We start from the raw sequence: 24,086 nt of genomic DNA, 5'->3' as shown, positions 1-24,086 counted from the left end.
TAGGTCAGCCTGCACAGATTTACATTTCAGATTCTGCATGTCATGGTTCGTACTGGGGTCATCATGCACGTTTGTAAGCACTGCTACCTGCTGATTTATCTGACAATGTTGCATGTCGGTCATGATAATAGCAATGATGCAGCTTGAGGGAATGACCTTAAGCATTCTATAAATGCCGTTTTGATATTTTAAAACTAATTTTACCTACATGCATGCAGACACATACCTAACATATGTACAGGCTGTATGTTCATGGCAATACCTGAGCCACTGTCAGCCACTGCTGTGTGAGGGATGTCCTATGGCAATTTATGGTAATTTGTTTGTTTACATTGATTATCCACTAGGAGCTTGTGGTTTAGTAGGACATACTGTCAAAGCTCTGCTACAAACAGACAGCCTGAAGACACATGGTCAGTGATCCTGACAGCTCTGCTCTTCAACGCAGGGATGTCATCTTTCCAGAAGACATCTGTCACTTTGAGTGGACTCATAGTGACAGCTGAAAAACACTTTTAAACAGAAAGAGAGTAATAGTTAAACAAGATTATGATGACGATCTGCTTCTGTCAGGCTCATTCCGAAACATGCCAGCCTGATTGCCAGAGGAATGCAGGGAATTAATACATCCTGTCAGGGCCACTTGATGGGAATGCAGAATCTGTCAGCCAAACTTGAGTAATTATACTCTGGGGCGGGGGGATCAGTTTTGATCTACTGTTCATGAGATTTTATAATTACATGCATTAGCAGGCATTTTACAGTCATGCTCTTGAACTAAATACTCATTATTGACAGCCGGGTACCAAGGCCTGGTAAATTATGTTGTTAATTTATCAAGTGGTGTTTGTTGTGTCTTTTTCGGCATTGTTCAGCCTGTTCTGGGTAGGTTGACAATGGGTTTTACTGGTTCTGACCAGGTGACTTATCCAGAGACATCAAAATCTGGTCACCGAGCCATGAAACAGTTCATGAACAAACCGTTCGTCAAATATGCACCTCGGTTGCAAGTGAAGCCTTTCTGGCATAAACAAAACTGCTGCAAATAAATCCACCATGTCCTTTAACATGAACAGCTGTGTATAGTTTGATAACAGCAAGGAGCTGTTTAAAGCTGTCATCCGAGTCTGCTGTCTACAGAAACACCTTGCATCACTGTTATTTTCTGTGCTGCTGTTATGTTAATTGTCTTTTCTAAAGGGGAGGGTTGTTTTGAGTGGTTTGGATGGTTTTACAGAGGAGATGCAGGATATTCAAGCCTTCAGCATGAATTTATATATTCAGTGTGGTCCTAATGGTGCTAACAGATATATCTATACCGGACTGTAAAGGCAAAGTGCTCCTCTGCTCATCGTCTCCAGATTATTGAACAAAGACCAGGTGCAGCCTGTTTTGAGTACCTGTCACTAGTACACACTGATAGGCAGTTTGGATAAATCGTGTACTGTGTCTGTCAGATGAACAGTTTTGGTCAACATATTGCCACTAAAACGTGCCCTGTTCGCATTAAACAAATCGATAGAACATAATCGGCTCACGAAATTTATGGCCTGTTTTGGTGAACTAAAACAAAGCCATTTACCGCAACGACATAGATAGAATCTTCTCTCATTTGGTAGTCAGTATTTCTGATGAGTAATACTGTCAGATATAACAGCTGCTGTGCTGCTGCAGGCTATTCATTGAATAATGACCAGCCCATGTCTTTAACTTGCTTTGAGAGAGTGAGCAGCAAGGAGTGCTCTGCCATGCTGTTCAGTCATAATTGTTTCTGAAGCTGTGACGGTGGCAGTAAAAGCACACCGCGGGTAGATGGATAGACTTCCATGTGTCCTTTCTATATCATTTCTTGAAACGAGATCAATACCGGAGCTGTCAACAGAGTTGCTTTATCAGTCCCTCTCCATCTGGCATGAGAATCATTTCGTATCTGAATGGTCTTAAGCAGCTGTCGACTCGATGGACAATAACAGCCCCATGTGTTAGTTCCAGTGCTTGATGGTTTTTTTTTTTTTGGTTTTTTTTTTTTTTTTTTTTTTTTCTCAGGAGAACAATGAAAACGGAATTGCACACTATATATATAGTGGAGATGAACTAAATGTGATTATTTTTCTCTCATGCAGGTTATATAGATTTCATCTAGGATGTTTGCCGTGTCTTCACGTTTACTGGTTCATCCCTCCTATATTCCTGTGTACCGCAGAACTGTCAAGTAATTAATTAGAACTTGATTAGAACAGGTCTGTGTGAGATCCCTTGGTGTATTACCTACCTCAGTGTTACCAGCTTGTACATTGTGGGTGAGCTAATTGAGACAGCTGCATGCCTAGAAAGCACCTCATGCAATAAATTTGGCAATTCCAAGGACAATGTTTGTTTGGTGGGTTCACATTTATTTTAATGTATTCCGCTGTGGAGCAAAAAAAATAAAAAAGTTTTTGCTTCTGCTACAGTGGCCCCACAAGTGCAAGTGCAAGTACAAGCAAGCTACCCACTCAACATACAGACCAGCGCACCCTAAAGAACACTGTGCTGGGTCCCCTGGGGCTCGCCTTGGGTCTGCGTTTGCGCTCACGCAGGTCAGTCAGCTAGGGACAGTGCACCTGACCTTGCTACTGAGGTCTCCAGAGATCAGGTCGTCAGCACTGCCGGGGGTCATTGGAGGGAACGTTGGAACTGGGCATTTTAAACTCTGCAAGGCACTTTCAATTTAGAGAAGATTAGTCTATTATTAGAAGCTGCTTTTTATTAGATCTAATAATTCCACCATAATCCTATGAACACTTCAGTAAGAGTGATCTATAGCTTTATTCTGAAAAAAACACGTCCTTTTTTCTCTTTACATTGGATTTACATTGATTTTGGATTTTAAAAATTGACATTATTATTATTATTATTATTATTATTATTATTATTATTATTATTATTATTATTATTATTATTATTATTACACATCCTCTTACCTATTTCTCTTATTCCACTTCATTCTTTATCAGTCCCTACCTGTCGGTCCTGTTACATAAATATTCAGCCTTACCCTTTCCTCAGTGGCAAAGATGGTCTCATCTGGTGTGCCTGAAAAAAATCCTTTCACCTTTTTCATGTACTTCAGGGTCGACTATTCCAATAGCGTTTGGCACAGGTGGCAGTAACACAAACCCACACTGCTATCAGACAGCTCTGGGCTTGGCTGTTTGTTTGTATTTCCATAAATATGTGTAGCCAAGATCTAATTTTAAGCATTTTGTCCGCAGAGATACTGAAATGTAATTTCAGACTAAGCAGCTCTCCCCACGAAACTTTGAAACATTCACAGAGTACTCGACTCCTTATTGAAGGTGCCTGTAGCACAAGAAATACAATTGGGGCTGGGAAATACAGGTTTATGAGGTTGAATCAGTATGGGAGCCAATATAGCCTGCTGTGGTACAAGTATATTACTTTTATGATCGAATTTAGTCTTTTTTTTCCGCTTCAAAAATTGACTTTTGTAAGATGTACACAATATGTTTCAGCTCGTCTTTTTTTTTTTTTTTTTCTTACCTGGGAGCTTTGAAATAAAATTCCTGAACGTGCTACATTAAGCATAAAAGGAGCATGCCCAAGGTAATATCGTGAGCTATAGGGTTTCAGTAAAGGCAGCTTTTTTTAAAATTGTGTTTCTTTCACATTCCAGCAACACTACAATATGGAAAACAAGAACGCCTGTCTAAAGCAATTCTTCAAAGAGAGCTCAACATTAGGTCTGACCAGCCGTCACAGCCGCGCCTTCACCTTCATTTAAATCATCTCTCACATGCCTGCTTCCACAGTCTAGAAGTCTCAGGTATCATGAATTAGTCAGAAGATGCAACCACAGGGTTATCCAACTGAATCGTGTCAACAAAAAGTATATTTTTCTAATTTCCCATTAAATTGACTTGTATGTTGAAATGCCATATGCATGTATACGATGTCAGTGAGGATACCGTTTTACTAGATGTTACTTTTTGTGGGGTTTTTTGTCCCTGGTTTATACTTTGGTGCTCGACTCACTTCTCTCTTTCTCTTTTAATTTACAATAGCATTGTTTAAAATTGAAAATCTTTCAATTCTTTACTCGTTCACCCTTGGCACAAGCCATGATGTCATAGCTAAGATGATCAAATAAATCCAGTATTTTCACTTGGCCCAGCTCAGTTTTGATTTGCGAGAAGTACCTGTGAGTAAAGGGACACACACCATGCTAGAGCTACAACAAGGAATATGTGATGAATAACTGAAATGGAATAAAACTGAAAAGATTAAACAGCAGACAGAATAGAAAATTAATTCATTACATCGCTCTGCTGTTTCTGCAAATCCTATTCTACTTTAAAAGTGATCAGATTTGCCTATTGGAAGTAATGATGTATTTCCATTCACAGCATCCATTGATAAACATCTGATAAACAGAATCTGTATCACAGTGTGATGTTATTTGGGTTGTCGCTGGTTTGGGCTCCAGGAGTTTTTAACAAATGCAATAAATTAATTTCTTGTTCACTGTGATAAATATTGATTTCTATTTGGCAGGGCAGGTTAAACATATTTATATATGTTTATAGATCATTTTGATGCAAAAGCTCTTTATTGTGTGAAAGCGAGGTAATGAGGACATGAGGTCTATATTGGTTGTCATAATAACACTTTCTTCCTGTAATTGTAAATGTCTTCCGATGCAGAAGAACACTTTATTTTATTTACAGTACAGCTGTGGCCAAAAGTTTTGCATCACCTCGAATTGTAGGATTGAGGCATACTTTTTAAAAATATACTATTTCAGGTTAGATTTCGAAATGTCTCATATCTGTCAGTTTGTCGTTAAGTATGTGGAAAACTACAATGTGGTATGCAATTCAATATGTTAACGTAACATTATTCAGCAGGTTTCATTCGACTTTTCATGACGCAAAATGTGTTAATTCTATAGGGTGGTGCAAAATCTTTGGCCGAAGTTAACTTAAAGGCATGTGGCAAATGCAGCCCAACATCTTGTCTCAAGAGCAGACAACATTTTCAAAAACAATAACCAAGGTGAAACTTCAAACGCACCTGCCACAGAGAAGAAAAGGAAACATTTTAGTTGCAAAGGAAAGTTGTCAAGCTTTGACGAGGAAAGCAGACAATACCTTCTGAAGCTCAGAGCTCCAACCTTGAAAGAAGAAAACGAGATCAGGTTATTCTCTTCAATTAGAAGCCAGCCGTGTGAAGTTTTAATAGCTGGCTTACATCAGTCCCACAACAGGCAGTAGCATTTAGCCTTTGTGAAGGAACACAGGGACAAAACTCTTTCGTTCCAGCAATTTACCTCTTTGGTGTGATGACAGTGAGTTTATCTCAGAGGTACAGGCAGTTAAAATTATGTCTAAAGTAGCTTTGATTAATTATTTTCTCCTGGCAGTGCAGAGATCTGATTTCAGACTTCAGGGTCAATTTTAATGATCCAAGCAGTGGCTATATAAATGCTTCTAATGTTTCCCCCTGGGCTTGATAGCATTGAATAATTTTATTGCATACAGGTAAAGTTCTGTGAAGAAAATATGCCTTATTAAGACACTGTTATTATTAAAGTTCATCTTTAAAGGGACTGTGGCTTAGATTCTCCAAAGTTCCTTGCTGAAAATCGTCACGAGCATAACTTTAAACAAAACAAAGAAACAAGCACCCTATAAAGTTACCACACCAGAAACCCTGGCATTGATTTAAGGTGAAAGTAAGTCATCTTAATGGTTTCTTATTTGTTTTACAAAACAGTGACCTAACAGTAGCTGCATCTAACTGGTGCGCAGGTGCTGTAAGGTCAAAATACAACCCTCAGCGCTTTACGTTTTCTGCAAAAATCAAACCTGCTTACTGTATTAAATCATTAAATAAATATTATTGTAAAATTGATTTCTCCTTATAATTGTTGCATCTAACAAGGGAGTTGAAGCTTGATGAAAAATCCAATTAAAATTGTTGGTTTTGCATCTTAAACACCAGCCAAATTGTATTTTAATAGGGCAGCGACATCGCTCTAAAATATAAATATGCAAATCCCCAAAGGATCTTAAAGCTGTGTAATAAAAGCTGAGGATGGAGGCTGACTGTAAACCATTGCCACACAATGAATCAGGACAGGGGAATCGTGAGAGTCTTTATTACTTTCAATATTCATACTGAAAAAAAACAACAAGAAAAACATGAAATGAAAGAACTCTAACTCCCAGGGTAGTGTATTTTAAAGTGAATGCTTTGAGTGGGTTTGCCGGATAATGGCTTGCAGTTTATATAGTTTATTTATTGCACGTATTCAGTATTGCGCATAACCTTTAGAACTTGGAATTTATGAAACCTTCTGCTTCAGAACACAGAAGTTCTTAAGCATTATTAGATCATATAAGTTTTTTTTTTTTTTTTTTTTCAGTAACGGATTTGTCACATGAAATATAAAAAATTTGGTAATTTTAAAGTGTAAACACGAGTGCGAGTATATATGGTTTTAAAAATGTTTCTTTACCTGTGGTAAATGGGGTTTGTTGAAATAAGGATTGAAAAGATCCAGCGGTTATTGAGTTGGCTAACCATTGAGTCACAATAAGCTTCCGCTGAGCCAGTAATAAGATTTCATCTGATATGGGAGAGGTCCTCAAAGCCATTAATAGTAGCAGCAGGGTTCTGGTCTAACAGTACCACAGTGTCAGCAGAATTCCAGCAGCCTGGTGAGTGGACAAAAATAATCATAAAGTGAACAAATAAAGTTCCCTTTGAAAAGCTGAGTTTCTTGTTTTGTTTGCCTTTTGTTCTGTCCTACATTCTTCTCTGTATAATTCATGTTTCCATGTACTCAGTATGAGACTCCTCTAGGATAACTACTAAATCAATTTGAGTCTCAGATCTCTTCAGGTCCGAATGGGCCTCTAAGGCCTATTAATCATCCCAGTTAATAGCATATGTCTGAGAGCTGCATAAACAGAGGCACCGTCGTCATCCTACATCGTTTTGCTGGACTGCGTCTGTTTAGTTCCAGAAGTCTGGGTATATGCTAGGGTTCAGAATACATGGTACATTCCACATTTCAAAAGCCTATCGGTTAGAAAGTTTTGGGGCTTTTTTTTAATTATTATTATGACCGCTGATCTTTCTCTTCCTAGAAAGCCACAACCTAGACCCCCAAACACTGCCACTGTACTGGAACTGCCTCGACCAAATCTCAAGGATGCTTGTCTGTGGACGGGGCAATGATAGTGTCATCGTGTGTCAACTTCAATGTCAATGTCTTTGCACTTTGCTTGTTTTATTAGCTGGCTGAATATTGGGAAACAAAAAAAAAAATGTTCTAAATAAGGATTTCAGTTCAGGTCCTGAATGTGTTTATTTTTATTTATTTATTTGTTTATTTTTTGTCTGATGCCAAGATTAGCAGCAGAAATCAGACTTGAATGACTCCTTTTATCACTTGGTGGCTTTTAAAACAAGTGCATGCATTCTTCAAATAACATCCAAAATAGTTCTCATAAATATTGGGTATGAAATATTAATTACTGAGTTATTAAAAGCCCATGTTCAGCTAATATTGTCAATGTGTAAAAGCATTAAAGAGTAAGTAGCAGGGTTCTGGAAAGTGTAACGTGTTGCTACAACTGTGTAAATAACATACCTGCCATTCTTCTTTTAGTTGTTAACATCCTGACAACTTTTTACACTTAGAACTTTAAACTCTGTTTCAAAGCTCTTCTCAAAATGGCCGCTCTAGTGCTGATAGTATCAGGATTATTGCCCACTGTGTTGTCAAACAGGTAACACAGCAATACCGATTCATGGTGTGGTACGGAACAGAAAAGCCAGAGCACTCAACGTTATGTTTTTGGTTTTTTATTCCTGCAGTGATTTAGAAGACAGATCTCAAACCCCAGTGCACTAGAGCAGACGTTTTGAAAAATTACCAAGCCTTTATATCAAAAGCTAAATCCACTTCTTCATATACGCAGTGTTCCATTTTGATTAGCTTGTTTTGTTTGTTTTAATTCCACCAAGGTGCCTCTACCCAGTCCTCCAAACAAACCATCTGCTCTATCTGTTTTTTTATCCTTTGCTTGCACACTCTTTTTCTATTAAGCCTCTCTGGGCACAGGCTGGCAAGATTAGGTGCCAGTAAATGTCAACAGTGGCAATGGATTTGGAATGTGGCTATTCACTGGAACCTGCCAGAGATTCTAGAATCTGTTCCAGGTGAGCCACACACCACTGCCTTGATACAAAATAGCTTTGCTGTTGACCACATGAAAATCGAGTCGAACATATTGAAAAGACAAGGTTTTTATAAAGTACGTTTTCCACATTCTTGAGAATTGCCTTCAATACCGCTGGGGAGGGGCAATATTGAAATGCTGTTGTTATTTTTACATGCTGATCATTAATCTGTGCTGAAGCATCAACACTCAGAAATATCCTTCGTTTGTTTTTGAGCCCCAGTGCATGTTTCCTTTACAGCACCAAGCCCTCTGGTGCCATTCATTCTAATGGAAGTCCTTGCAAAGACAAGAGGGGATTTTGATGCCATCTGTGATGCATTCTACAAAGCCAGGGCAAAATGACACTGTGAAAGTGAAAATAGCTCTCTTGCTTTGACATTAACATGATTTGCATGACCCTGTATTGCATTAGTGTAATTAGCAATTATCAGAAAAATTAAACCCTCACCACTCAACCCCAGCACTGGAATGCCATTAGGCTGTTTGGCTGGTCAGTGGGTAGTTTAAAGTAGAAGATGAGGTGCTGACGAATGTGTGAGGGGGTGCACTCCATGGTAGCGGCTGTGAAGATGATGCATAATGCAACAGTTCTTGCACACTAAACCCACAAAATATAAAAATCCACCGGAGTTCTGACTCAGAGCCATCAAACTCAGGACAGGCTTTGTAGTGTTGTCAACCTTCAGTAAAGTACAACAGGTTTCAGCCTGAAATGAGTCTTGAGTCATTCCTATATTCTTCATCCACGGAGTTCAGGGTGGTCTCCACCCCCCAAATGCCCAATGATGAAGTGTTAAGATGAGTGTATGCTGGTTATGCAAGTGTGAATAGCTGAATTACTGCTTCCTACTGTTTGTCACTTAAGCACAGGAGGGGAAATGCAGGACTTGGTGAAGTTAGAAACACACTTCTAATAACCTACCCGCTTCTAAATGTAATATTGTTTTTTGTTGCTGGTTGATAGTGTGGTCAAAAGGGCAAGGGTGATATAGTGTTCCAGTTGCTGTATTAGATGACTATGTCACTTACATACAGTAAAGCCAATCAAGCCTTATATATCAAGCCTTATATATATATATATATATATATATATATAATTATAATATTATATATATATATATATATATATATATATATATATATATGAACTATTAAACTGACTAGGTAAACTGATTTAGAATTTAGAGTACCTTATAAAGATAAAGCCCAAAATTATTATCTAGCTAGCTAGCTAGCTATCAGTGCAGATGAGCTTATAAATGTAATTGATCAGATCATTTTGCCTTTGAAACACAATAGTTTTTTACATGTTTTTTAAAGAGCCAGCACTTTTTTGCAGCTCCCCTCCCTCATGTGCGATGAACAAACTCCTCGCCTGAGGATTTTAGATCCACATTTTCCTCTTACTTCACAGTAAGCTCCGGATAACTAAGCATGAAGTGATTTTATCCTTTTTGCAAATACACTGAGCATACCGAAAATGCAGACAGATCATTTTTGAATGGACAAATCGTGTCAGTCAAACTGCTTAGCATAGTAGCCAAAGTTGTCCCGGTCTCATTAAAAGGAGCTAGAGGACCTACAGCTGTGAAATGAGATAGGCCAGAGTTTGTTCAGATATAGAAACACAGCTCTACTTATAGCATCACATTGAACCGTTTATATTATAGTTGATCCCTACAGTCGCTCCGTGCAGCTGTGTTTATCTTTATGGAGATGGTTTCTGTCAAGGTGTCATGTTTTGACATCAGTGTGCCAAGACTCTGCTTCACCCTTGGAAAAATAGTTTGGGTTTGTACTGCACTTTAGGGGAATTCTTTAAATCATATTACATTTAAATGTTCTATCTGGGCCAGTTCAGTGCAGAATGTTGGATTTCACAGCTGAGACAGGTGGATTGCTTTATAAATGGAAAATATTCAAAGTGTCATACATACAGGTGATCTTGAAATTTGTGTGATGTCTGCATGCAGGTTGGTTTGTAGGCTGTAGGTGGAACGACCCCAGACGGATATTAGGATGAGATGAGATTGATTTGACAGACTGGTTTAATGGTGCAGATGGAAGTGTGGCACTAAAGGGAACCGTGTTAACTCTGGTTCACATGCAAAACAGAACATTCAGTATATAACATGCTCTTGAATGGTTCCTGCAGTAATTAGATCAAATCATTATTTCAGTTAGAATCTCCTGCTGTACTGTACATAAACATCGACCAAACCTAAAGTCTACTCAGATGAACTCTTAAATCATATATTGTAGTCTTATAGGTGTTATTACAGTGATATCAGGTTTTGTGTAATATAGCCACTTACAATACAGTGAGACGCTTACAATACAGTGAGACGCTTACAGTTCAGTCAAACCTGCAGCAGGGCACTAAGAGTGGAGGTCTTCAAAGCCTCCAAAACAGCTTACTGGAATCAAAACTCAGTAAAGCAAACACAAGCTGGTCCAACATGCTTATCTGTTGGGTGGATGATAGCCTCATGCAGCACAGGGGTGTTAATTATATATGTTTGTCTCTTGATTTGCAGAGCTCCCGAGCAGCCCTCGTGGCCAATTCAACTTCCGTCCGCTTCCCCCACCGCCTCCCCCTCCCCACACGTGCACCTGCAGCCGCCCTGCGCCCCAGCAGCTGGATCCCATGCAGAGGAACACCATGCCAGCGCGCAGTCAGCCCAGCCCAGCTCCCACGGACTCCACAACTCAGCAGGACAACGTGCACCTGCACAACAGCTGGGTCCTCAACAGCAACATACCACTGGAGACGAGGTGGGTGGCAGCCAAGCCTAAATCACTGAACCATGAGTTTCAAAGCAGGTAACAATAGGCTACATTTTCAAACCATTGTTGTCCTAATCCCGTGTCAATGTATGTTTTTGCATCTAAGTAACATTGTATAGCTGGCCGACATAAGCACTCCCTCCAGGGGGCGCTCGGCCAATTGTGTGCCAATTGTCGGCAATAGAATAGCCTGGACTCAAACCGGTGACCTCCAGGCTATAGGGCACATCCTGCCTTTACCAGATCAACAGCATATAAACCACTTCTTTGAAAGCCTGTCTTTGAATTAGGGGTATTGTAAAGGATATGCTGTTCTTTGGTAGATGACTATGTTAAAGCCCAAAACAAAACTTGTCAATCCAGTCTATGAATTGAAAATGCTACTCGCCTTCAAAATGGCAGAAATGCCAGCTGCATAGGAAATATTTATTCTAATTAACTGAAAACAGCCCTCTGAGCAGCGTGATAGCAGCAGTAACCTTTCATACACTGGATATGACAATAATCTGTTTCTGCTTCAATCTCCATCCGTAGATTGGCTTGAGTGGAAACAAAAAGGTTAAAGATTTGAACCGTGTCCAACATGACAGGATAGGTAGAATGTTAATTGATAAGCAGTCAAGAAGAACGATTCCCAGCGGCAGCTACAGGAGGGTACAGGTGAAATGAAATTGGCACTCGTTCAGCCCTGTCTACTAAAACCTTCTTCTTTTTTAACCCCCCCCCCAGGTAGAACATGATTCAAAATGTCCCCATCAGTACTTGGTTCTAGGTTCTGCTTGTCGTTCCAGTGCTCCTACAGGTAACACTAGGGTAGTAGTCTAGCATCAAGAGATCCACTGTCTTAAAGCTACTGCATCCAGTGCTCTCTCAATGTTTCACATTTCCATTATTCATAAATAGCGCTATAATGTTACTGATATTTTGGTATAACAAAGCACCTGGTAGTTTCTTATATTTTTGTAAAGCTCTTTCAGTTTCTCATTGCTATGCACACCACATGCTCAAGGATGTGAACCCTGTGCCCAGGTTCATACCTGAACACAGGAGTTAAGGAATATGTCTAACTGTCCACCACCTGGAGAAATAACAAAGGCTGCTTTCTCTTGCACTCTGGGGAAATAACGTTTCAGATGTGGAGTTTAATCCTGTCTGCTAGCAAGGCAGGAGATATTGCCCACTGCATGTTAACAATGATGACTTTCAAAGCTGGACAGAGGAGAGGTTATGATGAGAAAGTTAAATAACCTTTTAACCAGTTTGTATCAGTTTGGCACTCTCTCTCTCTCTCTCTCTCTCTCTCTCTCTCTCTCTCTCTCTCTCTCTCTCTCTCTCTCTCTCTCTCTCTCTCTAATTACTTTGTTTACATAGTAGTTACTTGGTAAATGCATGTGTACTTACACATAATTACAATGCTATTATGCATAGTTACAATGTATTTAATTTGTATTTTTGTTTGCATGATATAACCCTAATGCTAACCCTTTTCTGATACAATTGTATACCTACGTATATCGAGCAAAAACATTTACACATTAAGTACATTGTAATTATGCATAATAACATTATAATTGTTTTTCAAAAATCGATTCTGTCGAGAATCATGTATAATACGCTAAATATTGTATTGTTGGTGTAGCAGGGAAGTAGCCATCAATTACAGAAAGTACTGTTCTGCAACAATATAACCTAACTGTGCCAAAATAAAAAGATACGCTGAACTAAAAGAAACACCAGAGTACTACAGGGTTCTATGCAGATCGCTTGTGTAGCACACGATTGTCTTTTTAATAACACATTCCTGCACAAATTGTACTTTGAAACGTTCCTTTCAGAATACAGGAGTAGAGAAAATGTGGATGAATTTAGAAGAATAAAAAACATACTGTGAAGTATATCCCTGGAGATTCAGCACTCAATGGTCCTCAAGCTCCCAGCCTAACCTCAGCTCCACTTGGCTGTGACACTTTATACTCTCACTGACAGCTATCAGGCAGTGTTTAAAGGCTGGCCGTTCTTTAATTTGCACCTGGATGATCGCGCTACTGAAGGTCGTGGGTCAGCAGTGAAGTCTCCTTCTCGTTCCTCTTGTCTGGTTTCACACAAAGTTTTGCCTTCCCCTCGACGAGAAGGGCACGCAGTCAATATTAAGGAAGAATGGGGAAAAAAAAAAAAAGTTTTGTCAAGAACATTAAATAGATAAGTGTTGAACATCTTGTTCCTGTAACTGCATGCCCAAAGTTTAGCAAATTACAGGTCTTCCTTACAGTGAAGACCATTAACAGAGATAGTTGATGTTATGTATAGATCCAGATTTGTTTCACATAATGATAAATGTTTTGTAGCAAGTCCCTTGTTACCCATTGTGACTATTGTCTGAGGAAATATGATTCCCAGTCAACTCTGAAATCTAAAAAAAAAAACAATATAAGAAGCAGTCATTAACAATGTTTCAGATTTTTACAAACTGATATACTTTGCTATGGTATTGATATTAGTTACTAAGGTGCCAAATACATTTAAAGGCCCAGTATCCATTTATTTTGTAGGGTTTCTTCTTGTATTTTTTATTGTTCAAATGAATTTGAGTCAAAGTACAGAATGAAAATGTATCTCTCTGCCTCTGATGTTTAGAAAACATAAATGCCCCTACACAAGAACCCAGCAGTGCAATATTATTTAGAAGAAACTGTTGTGATATAAGTTACATTTTAAGTCAGTATTGTTCTCGACCAGATATCGATTTTTCGTAGGACTTACATAACCACCTTTTTTTTATTATTATTTCAGTATTATTGTTATTTTTTATCTAGCTCTTAATGTATGAGGCTGATCCCTCTGACTTGAAACTCAACGTGTTGCCTCCAGCCCGGTTCCCTTGCATTTGCAGTTTCCTTATTACATATTTTATTGGCTGGTGCCTGTACAGGCTGTGTTATTAAAAAATAATGAAGCTGTTTTTCCGTTTGCATCTGACTCAGCACTTGTAAACGCTTTGGCAGGATGCAGCACAGGCATGAGCATCAGGGCAGATCTGCACTGTTTCTTTTAATGAACCTCAATGAATTATACTGCATGGCAGATAAAGAACAGCTAAATAAATACAAAATGCACTTGTCTTGTCTGTCTGTCTGTCTGTCTGACATGCTCTATACGATGAATATGATAACTGATCATGTCTGTCTGTCTGTCTATCTGACACACACTGCAGGGCGAACATGATAACTGATCATGTCAGTCTGTCTGTCTGTATGTATCCGATAATCCTCTGGTTTTGCACAAATGTATCCGTTTCCCATTTGACAGAGATTATGATGACCCTCAGTTGCTGTGCACACTGCTTTCATATTAGCGAGTAGCATACTACAGTTTCTGTCAGGTAGATACCAATGTCAGCTTGTATCTCACCCGGATAAGACAGCCCTGTATTGCATTCATATTTTACAGCACTAGGGAATACCCTTGTCTTGCATCAAGCATCTCAGTATTATCCCTATGTCACATATACCTTAGGCCAGATTAACATTAGAAATCCATACTCCTGCATGGTCCATGCTGTTTCTTGGCCCTCAGGTTGTAGCTAATCAGAAAGAACATGTACACTGAATATGGAGCACAAATAAACAAGAAACAAGCACATATTCAGAAACAAGCCCTGAGTGCTAGTGCTCACATACCAGTGCCCAGTTAATGGCTGCTCATAATGAGGAAGCACGCTCTAGGCTTGTTTCTAAATATCGCCTTTCTACTGAAGCAAGCAACAGGCTGCCCTGTCAAATCTAGAGAGAAAGCTAATCCTCATTCACTTGTTTTGAAGATCACATTAGGAACCAGTATTTCCCCCACTGGCTGCAGTGACTGACTGCACCTGAAGCACAGGCTCATTGAGAGTTAGCATACAAAGTTCTCCCATGCTTTTAGATAGATACACACACAGACGTCTAACAGGTATTGGAACAGATAAAGGGGTGCTGTGCGGCTGGGGGTGGGCCGCTGGCTGACTGTTTTACACCACTCAGACTTTGCGATAGCCCTGAATAGATGCTTCTGATGGTTTTGGTTTTGATTGCGCTGATTTGAAAGTGTGATGTTGTTTTTATTTATTTATTTATTTTTATCACACAGATTTTGCTCAGGTGCTGTGGTACCCACAAAATGTTAATCATTTTCCACGAAGAACGCAGAACGACGTTTTACTCTTTTAAAAGTGTGCCAGGGTTATTGTTATTTCATTTGGTTGTTTTGTTTTTTTGTTTTATGCATCGTCTGAATGCTTTTAAATAATCTGTTATAAACCGAAGAACTCCAAATCACTCCAAATCGTATTGAGCGCAGCTGCTTGTACAAATATGAGGAGCAGCAATCATCTTTTGTTTTTCATGCTCAAATTGTATGGGATTAGAAATCGATTGTTTATTACTGAGCCCTTTCAGTAATAATGGCTCTGATCAATTTGCATCTGGCCCTTCTCATTAAAAGTATATTCATAAATCTAGTGTAGCCATCAATGGCTAATTTCTCTGTCCAATGAGCTCTGGTTGCAATGCTGTTTCCAGGTTTTTCTTTAAGACTTTAAATCTGCGTTTTTCTATATTTTTGTTCAATACCCATAAAAGACGGTACTCATAGCCTCTGAGATTTTCTGATTAACCCGAGTTACAATACAATTGGTGTTTGTTTAAAATAAGGTAATTAGACCCCTGGTTAAAGAAACTGTGGTCTGTTTTACGGCCACAAGTAGATGGAGTTGAGAACCGTCGGTCTAAGAGATGCACACCAGTCTTCTGAATTCTTTGATCCCTCCAGTGTGCATGAAGATACTGCCCTTCAGCTGCTATACAAGAAAGCACCAGACTCCCTTTAGACTGGAGTATCAATGCAGAGTTCGATATGCTGCGAATTGATTGACTTTAAATACTGTATGCCATCAAGGTTATCACAATTAAGGCACAACAGCCGGTTCATGTTGTCAGAGATTAAGCAGTGATGACAATGCTAGGCCTGGGGCACCCCTTTGCTGGAGAATAAAAGAAGCTGTGATACGAATTGCATTTTGAATGCGTAATGCAGTTAACAAGGAGTGCAAACGTTGCAAGGCAGTGGATCTGTATTCATACAAACAGAGACATACAGGGTGGCTTGGTATACATATATATATATATATATATATATATATATATATATATATATATATATATATATATATATATATATATATATACATACACTCTGTGTGTTTTTCACAAAAAGAGATGAATTATTATATCAAACAGGCTTTGTGCTTTGGGACATAATTTTAAAACAAACTAAAAACATTTGAGCATTTTGGGCAAAGATTTATGTGGTTCCAACACAGCCACATGGCAAGTGCCTTTTCAGAAGGATTCTGGCTGCCACATGTATATGCACATAAACACATAAGACAACCGCAAGAGCGAAACAAACAAACTGAAAAAACCCTCAATGGAAATATGCCCATTTGCTGAGCTGAGTAAATGTACTTTACATTACTGATTGCCCAGCTCGCAGAAATGAAGATGAAAGCTGTAGGGTTAGTCTCATTGTATTTCTGATGTACTTTCTTTCTAAAGGAGAGGACAAATTGTGATCCTAGCCTGAAGGTCTTTAAAGAGGTCTTTAATTGTACCGTGTTTGACCTTTTATACAGTACGTCTGTAAGTGCTCTTAGTTTAATTGAACCCAATAAATCAGCCTAAATAGGTAGCATTTTGGCTAATGGTAGCCGAAGCTTATTAATTATAAAATACTGTGTCTTTGAAATGTGTCTTAGCACTCATTCAGCAGTGCAGATGTAGAGCTGGGCAGCCTGTGAAGGATGTTTTCAAGGGCAGGTGCACAGAGTGCAGAGAATCCATTGCATTTCCACGCACTACAATCCATTTTACAGCATCACCCCGTGCTGCATCAGGAGCGCATCACCTCTCTGTGCTGGAACCATCACACACATTTATTGTCCCTGTTTATCTACCCAAATAAGAGCTTTCTCTTACTTCCTGTACCTGTGTCAGCTTGACTACAAGGCACAAGGAGGGGTTTGTAATGTGTATGAATTGCTTCTACCTCAGTAGTTTAAGAGGGCATTTTGTTCTGAGGAATTCGTGTTAGGTTTGGTGTTTTGGTTGGGATAACTCTGGAATGCAGCAATAAATAATACTTAATACACATTCATTTGTTATTGCTATTGTTATTAACTTAAAATGTTTTTCAAGTAAGTTGTTACTAAGTAATTACTGTGCTATTAACTGATACAGTGTCCAAACACAAACCAGTATATAACTGCAGGTGTTTGTATTTACAAAATGCCTGTGAGTGAGCCTGCCTGTCTGCTTGCCTGCCTGCCTGTCTGTCTGTCTGTCTGTCTGTCTGTCTCTTTGACTCTTCCTTGAATCTTCTCCACCCTTCTGTTCTCTGTAGGCATTTCCTGTTTAAACACGGCTCTGGCTCCTCTGCTGTCTTCAGTTCTGCCGGCCAGAGCTATCCTCTCACCTCCAACACTGTTTACTCTCCACCTCCCAGACCCCTCCCTCGAAGCACCTTCTCAAGACCCAGCTTTACTTTCAACAAACCGTACAAGTGCTGTAACTGGAAGTGCACTGCACTGAGTGCCACTGCCATCACTGTAACACTGGCTCTCCTGCTAGCCTATGTTATTGGTAAGCTTGCTGTGTTTCTGTTATCATTCAGCTGCCCCCCCCCCCCCCCCCCCCCCCTCTCTCTCTCTCTCTCTCTCTCTCTCTCTCTCTCTCTCTCTCTCTCTCTCTCTCAGAATTCCTATCTTCAGATTTCCATTTTAATGAAGCTATGAAGATATTTCAATTTCATTAATTCCAATGAATTTTCTTCTGTACGAACACATATCAAATGCATGTAAAGTAAAAAATGTATGATTTTAAAATAAATGTATGTCCATGACAAATTAATGTTATTGTTCCATATACATTCATGATGAATTATTGAGCAGTACACTTAGCTTAAAATTAACTTTTTGAGGATTTTGTTTCTGACAGGTTTTGTGTGTTAAAAGGAGAGAAATTACACATTAGATTAGAAAATTCATATTTGAAATTTCACTCAGTAAGGAACCCATTTCAACTGTCATCTCAGGATCTGTACAACCCTACTGCCTGTACTGCTGCGCCAAGCTTTGTTCAGAATGATGAAGACATTCATTAGGAACCAGCACCATGCAGCATAGCAAAGAGACGATTCCCAAGTGCAGGGACTCTAACTGGAGGTATTGGAATGAGACCATTCCAGAGGAGCAAGTGTTAAAGACAAGGTCTAATTACCAGACATCACATTTCCAGCTTCAAATGGCAGACTTTGACATTTGTCCTGAAGTTAGCTATAAGCACTCATTGGCAATCATTCTGTGAAAGTGGTGATGTAAACTAGAGACTATGAAACATACAGAACCTGCCCTGCTTACCATGCTCTATAACTACAAGTATACAGCTCTGGACAAAGGTTTGGCATCACCCTATAGAATTAACTCATTCAGCTAATGAAACATGCTGACTAATGTTATGTTAACTTATTGAATTGCATACCGCTTTGTAGTTTCCCATATACTTAATGAAAAACTGACAAAAATTGACAAATGTGACATTTCGAAAGCTACCATGAAATACCGTACTACTATTATGGCTTCCAGTAGACTTTTGTGATATCATTTTGTAGTTTCTTTGATTACATACTGTTAAATAAAAGATCTAAATTATGTTCATGTACATATGGCATTACAGCAGCCTTGATCTGTGTAATCGGGAAAGTTTTATTGCTGGCGCTCTGCTGCGCCATGCCCTCCTGCTGATGATGAGCTGGGAGCTGGGTAATAGACACACGCTGCTCGTTCCTGCAACTAAACACAGCACGCAGGCTGCTGCACACGGAGTGTCAGGCACTCCACTAAAACAAATCCTGTTTTCATTTATACAATCACAACACTCATAGTTACAATAAACAATCACAGAAGCCCCCTCCTCATGTGCAGATCTACAGTATTTACTCCTATTTAATGCATTTGTTGAAGGCAGAAGGCTCATGTTTTTGTTCTGGTATTGACTGTTATTATGTGCTGTGGAACTGCTGACCCAGTACCAGGGCTTGCATTTCTTACAGTGAAGTCTTCTGTTTCTAACATACTATTAATAGTATTGCCATTGGAGAATTTAAACATTAGAAATGAGGAATGGAAAGTGTTAGAAAGGGTTTCTACAGACCATGTTGTCATAAATATTCTGTGTCGAAACAAGGAAATCTTTTCCTTGTTAAAATGCAGCATTGGACATTTCAAATTAGCCTTTAAATGTTAATCTTTTTTCAAGCTGCCTCCATTACATTCTGATCTTTCCAAAACATATTATAATAGATGTACTGTCAGCTAAGATAAAAGCACATATTTTTCATGGAAATGCCAAATGAATCACGCAGTGAAAAAAATCTATTACCTAGAATGCCAGTCCTTCAGCTAGGAGTCATTGAAGATGCCAGTTGTTCTGTTGCTCTCTGAAATGCTATTGGCTGCATGCTCCCTGCTTTTTCCCAGCGACACATTGAACCCATCATTTTTTTTGTTTTATTCTGTTGATTCTGTATTGAATCAACCTTGTTTAAAGATGGGAGGAAATAAGTTTGGACAGTGGAAATCTCTTTAGCTGTCACACTGAGGCCAAAAATACACAATGCAATGGGACTGGGATTATATTTTCATTGTGGGGTTTTAAGAGAAGTACAAAAAAAAACAGGTACAGAATGTTCTGCTAGAACTGCAAGACATCAGAAAGTTCAAAGTGGTTTAATTTTAGCATCTGTTGGATAGTTGTGGTTTTGCTGTATATCTTGTCTTACACAACATTCTTAATTGCCATGCTCAGAATCAGGATTTGACCAGTTCCTTTTCAGAAGTATCCTTACAGTATATACAGTTCTGTTTGATCTGGACTTCACTAATCAGTCCTCCAATATTCCAAAACAGAATCAGATTGAAATAAGCAAAACATCAGGCTTTTCTTTTTGGCATGCATCAGTGTATACAGTGAACAGGTGTCTGTGAGCCACATGGGTACACAGTGCCTGCTGGAGACTTTCAACTACAGAATGGGGTTAGACCAGCAAAAAAAGTAAATGGTGAAGACGAGAAATAATACATAAACCATTCATCATCATCTCTCTCTCTCTCTCTCTCTCTCTCTCTCTCTCTCTCTCTCTCTCTCTCTCTCTCTCTCTCTCTCTCTCTCTCTCTCTCTCTCTCTCTCTTATCCGAGACTCTTCTCTCTCTCTCTCTCTCTCTCTCTCTCTCTCTCTCTCTCTCTCTCTCTCTCTCTCTCTCTCTCTCTCTCTCTACAGGGTAGTTGCTTGGTAATAATGCTGTTTTGGGGGGGGGGGGAGAGAGCTTCAGTAGATAATGTAAAATCAAATAAAATCAAATATAGATACACACACACACCACCCACTCGATATATCGCAGGTGCCGGGATCCAATACAAATCCGCTATATATACTGTACAACCACTCCCTCGTTTTATCGTGAGCATTAGAGTCCAATATAAATCCTCTACACAACCTGCTTTTTCTCATTTTTTATATAAAAAGCAGCATATCGTTTTAACTCATATTGCGGAGGGTAATGGCTTCTCATCAACTGAAGTCTACAGTTAATTTCATGAATCTTCTTCTCCTTTCTCAAATGCCCAACTGCTGCATTGAAAGAATCCATTCCCAACATAGGAGGCTTGTTGCTAGGGAGCTGACGTCACTGCCCTGTGACTTTTGCTAGTACATTGCTTTTGTGTTATTGTGCAAGGTGTGTCTATATGATAACAGTATGATATTAATGCTTTGTTTTTAATTGTTCTGTATATTTTAGTTTGTGATGTGCAGTATGAAATAAAACGAACAGTAATTCTAAGAGAAATTGTCTACATATGTTGCAGCTAAGGCATGTGCTGTTAGACTGTAAAAATGGGGAGCCAACTCTAGAACCGCGATATATCTAAATCCGCAGTATAGCGAGGGGCGATATAACGAGGGGTGGGTGTATATATATTAATATATATTAGCTCAAAGAGCCAAATATCGATCTATATATTTCCAAAATATCCTGAAATAGAGGATTTTTTAAATCATTTACATCTTTTGTGTACATCTGTATATTAAATATTGTTTGTACGAGTTTTCAAGTGTTGTAAATTTGCATAATTTGCATTTGGACTTACAATTTAACCTCCAGGGACAAAGAAGCAATTTCCTTGTAACAGGCCATTAAGTAATTATAGAACTGCAACGTGTCATGCAAAGTGCTCCTAATTTCTTCGTCAGCCCCTCTCATAATGAAGGTATTACACATGTCACAATAGATACAGAGGCTCAAATGTGAAACAACAGGGAGCTTGTAATCAGATTTGCAGTGCGGTAGATTGAGTGAACATCAAAACAATAGTGTGAGACTCTTTTTGTCATCGTATTTGTTAGTTGTTTTTCCCACAAACCAAGAAACCAATAACTGGTTATGTAACTACTTACCAGCTCTGAAAATGTTAAATAATAGCTGTAAGTTCATTGCCTCTCTAGAAGGTCTAATCTAAGGTACGACCTAAAAAGGGAGCAATCGTCTCAGGAGAAAATGAAAGGTCTTGATTTTTTGCAGTTCATTAGGGTAAAGCAAAGGAGTTCTGTTCTTTTGGTTTAACAGACAGAAATGTGCAATAATCAATAGGCCTGGATAATGTCAAAGGTCCCAGTTAGAACAGTAATATTCCAGGCAGTATATGTATTGCAGATTCAAAGCCACCTGCCTTGAAGGTAGTAGGACTTGTTTCATTGTAATCGTATTGATTGGTCCATTTTGTACTACGTTTTCAAATTCTTATTCATCTGCCCTTTTTCAGGAGTGCAGCTATGAATTGTTCCTCTAAACACAGTGCAGTTTGTTCTGTGATCATGGAAGTGTAACAGAAAGCAGACCTAAAGACTTTGCAGAAAGGTTGGAGAACTGTGAGCTATGTGCTGACAGTAAATAGAGACTCAAACACACACACACACACACACAGACCAGAATAAGAAAATGCATACCTAAACTAAATCAAAACCATTGTTGTGAAAACACTACAGTGCATGGCAAACCTGCTGTATTTCAATTATTGCAGCATAGATACAATATTATACTACGTTTGTTTCATCTGGTCATATTTATTCGGCCACGGTTGACCATTGCCAGATCCATATGGCACCACAGTCAAGCTATGTTCAACTTACATTTTCATTCTAATCCCATGAAATAAGGGTACCATGGAGTCAATATTAGTTATTTGTAAAAGGATGACTATACAGTGGGGGGAAGTAGTGTTTTCTAACAATAATTTGACACACAATAGTAGAATAAATGCTTTGAAAATATGCCTAACTTTGGGAAGGGCAATGGAAACATCTGCACATGAATCTGAACCAAAGAACTAAGGATTTCCAAATGCTTACAGTGTAGCATATTTGTTTGTCAGATGCACCATTACACTTTTTCTATTTGTCATTGTCATCTTCCATGTTGTACAGCCAGATTACAGAGAAAATAAAACAGCAGATTTCACACGGCGTCATTTCACTGTATATGCTAGCGCTAGCATTGTTATATTGCTGTTTTCTTTCACTTTGTTTGCATTCTGCATTGATATAAGGATAATGGAGAATGGTGTCAACCATTCTTGGAATGACTGGGAAGGTTAGGTATTTCAATCTTGCATAGTTTAGTATTCCCCTTAATCACTAAGGATTTGTGTACATAGCTGTTTTCCCTGAGCTGCCAAGGTTGCATGACTTTGGAACAAATGTCATTTCAAAACGCAACAAAGGTTTACTGCAATTACATAGACAGCTGTCAATCAAATCCATCAACGTAAGCACATGTCATTACAATAGGGTACCACAAGCACATTTGAGTGAAATATCTCCATGTGACCTTCGTCTTATTGGGTGAGCCAACTGACTTGCACCGTCAAAATAGCAACGAAAAACTTACCTTGCTAACAGCTAGCATATTTATGGTACGATACTCAGCAAAAACCTGGTGACTGCATCCCTTTTTGGCTGTATAGTTTTGCACACAACTGGGTTAGCTATTTTTTTAAAATTTTTGACTTGTCATTCTTTTGCTTTTTCGCACAAAGGAGTGTGGGTGGAGGAGAGCAACATTGTCTTCCAGCAGTCTCACTGTGTTGTCATGTAAAGGTGGCTCTCCAGCACTCTGGTGCACTGGGATGTAAGCTAACGACCCAGCTTCAGTGCTATTGCACTTCTACTTTGCTCAACAGTGGAATCGAACCTCCACATAAAAAAAGCAATGTTCTGTCTATTGGCATAGTCACCCACCCACCCCCCCCCCCCCCCCCCCCCCCCCCCTTGCACTGCAAGGAAATAATTTAGCTTTTATATTTAGCTTCTGAGTCAGAGAAATACTTGTTTATTTTAATCAATTAAAAAATACATCTCTGGGGGGGGGGGTGTCATTGTTTTACGCTGCATGGAATAATAGATGAAAGCATGAGAACATGCTACTAAAGACTTGCTTCATTATGATTGTGCATGTTTTCCTATTTGCTATTTATTAGCTCTTTGTTTGTCAAGGCTCTGTCAAAGCTGCAGCATCTGAAACAAGTACCTGTCTTCAGTACCAGCTTCGAATAGTACAGTCAGGAATGCCTGAGCTGCCATTGACTTTCACTGCAGGAAATATACAGCAGCGTAATGTAAAACTTCAGTGTGTATGTAAGCGTGTAATTGGAAAAATATTCACCCTCCCTGTAAATCACTGACATCGGTTTATTTCAAAGTCTATTATAGTTATGTTGTCATAAAGGTCTGTTGTAAACAGCTGGGAAGAAGTCTGTTTATTTCCAAGCCTTCAGCAGGCTTTCATATGTGTGTTGATTCGATGAAATGAGGTTGCTTTTCCGGTCATGAAAGACGTATACAGTACTTTCTGTGAAGCAGGAAAAAAAAATGGCGGTAATGCTGATATTGTCTCTTTTC

General features: G+C 39.0%; 1 protein-coding gene across 3 annotated transcripts in view; it reads left to right on the top strand.

Annotated features, from left to right (window-relative positions):
• LOC121318909 (teneurin-1-like) overlaps positions 1-24,086 on the top strand; it is a 158,788-nt gene that overhangs the window by 71,083 nt on the left and 63,619 nt on the right. For all 3 annotated transcript variants that reach the window (XM_041256105.1, XM_041256106.1, XM_041256104.1), the window contains exons 4-5: positions 10,793-11,030; positions 17,478-17,716. In XM_041256105.1, the coding sequence (XP_041112039.1) occupies positions 10,793-11,030; positions 17,478-17,716 (477 nt within the window). The remainder of the gene's footprint in view (positions 1-10,792; positions 11,031-17,477; positions 17,717-24,086) is intronic.

The sequence above is a fragment of the Polyodon spathula genome, chromosome 7, assembly GCF_017654505.1.
Source record: "Polyodon spathula isolate WHYD16114869_AA chromosome 7, ASM1765450v1, whole genome shotgun sequence".
In the NCBI taxonomy this organism is placed as follows: Eukaryota; Metazoa; Chordata; class Actinopteri; order Acipenseriformes; family Polyodontidae; genus Polyodon; species Polyodon spathula.
The sequence above is the reverse complement of the archived record's forward strand: the minus strand, read 5'-3'. Positions and strand labels throughout refer to the sequence as shown.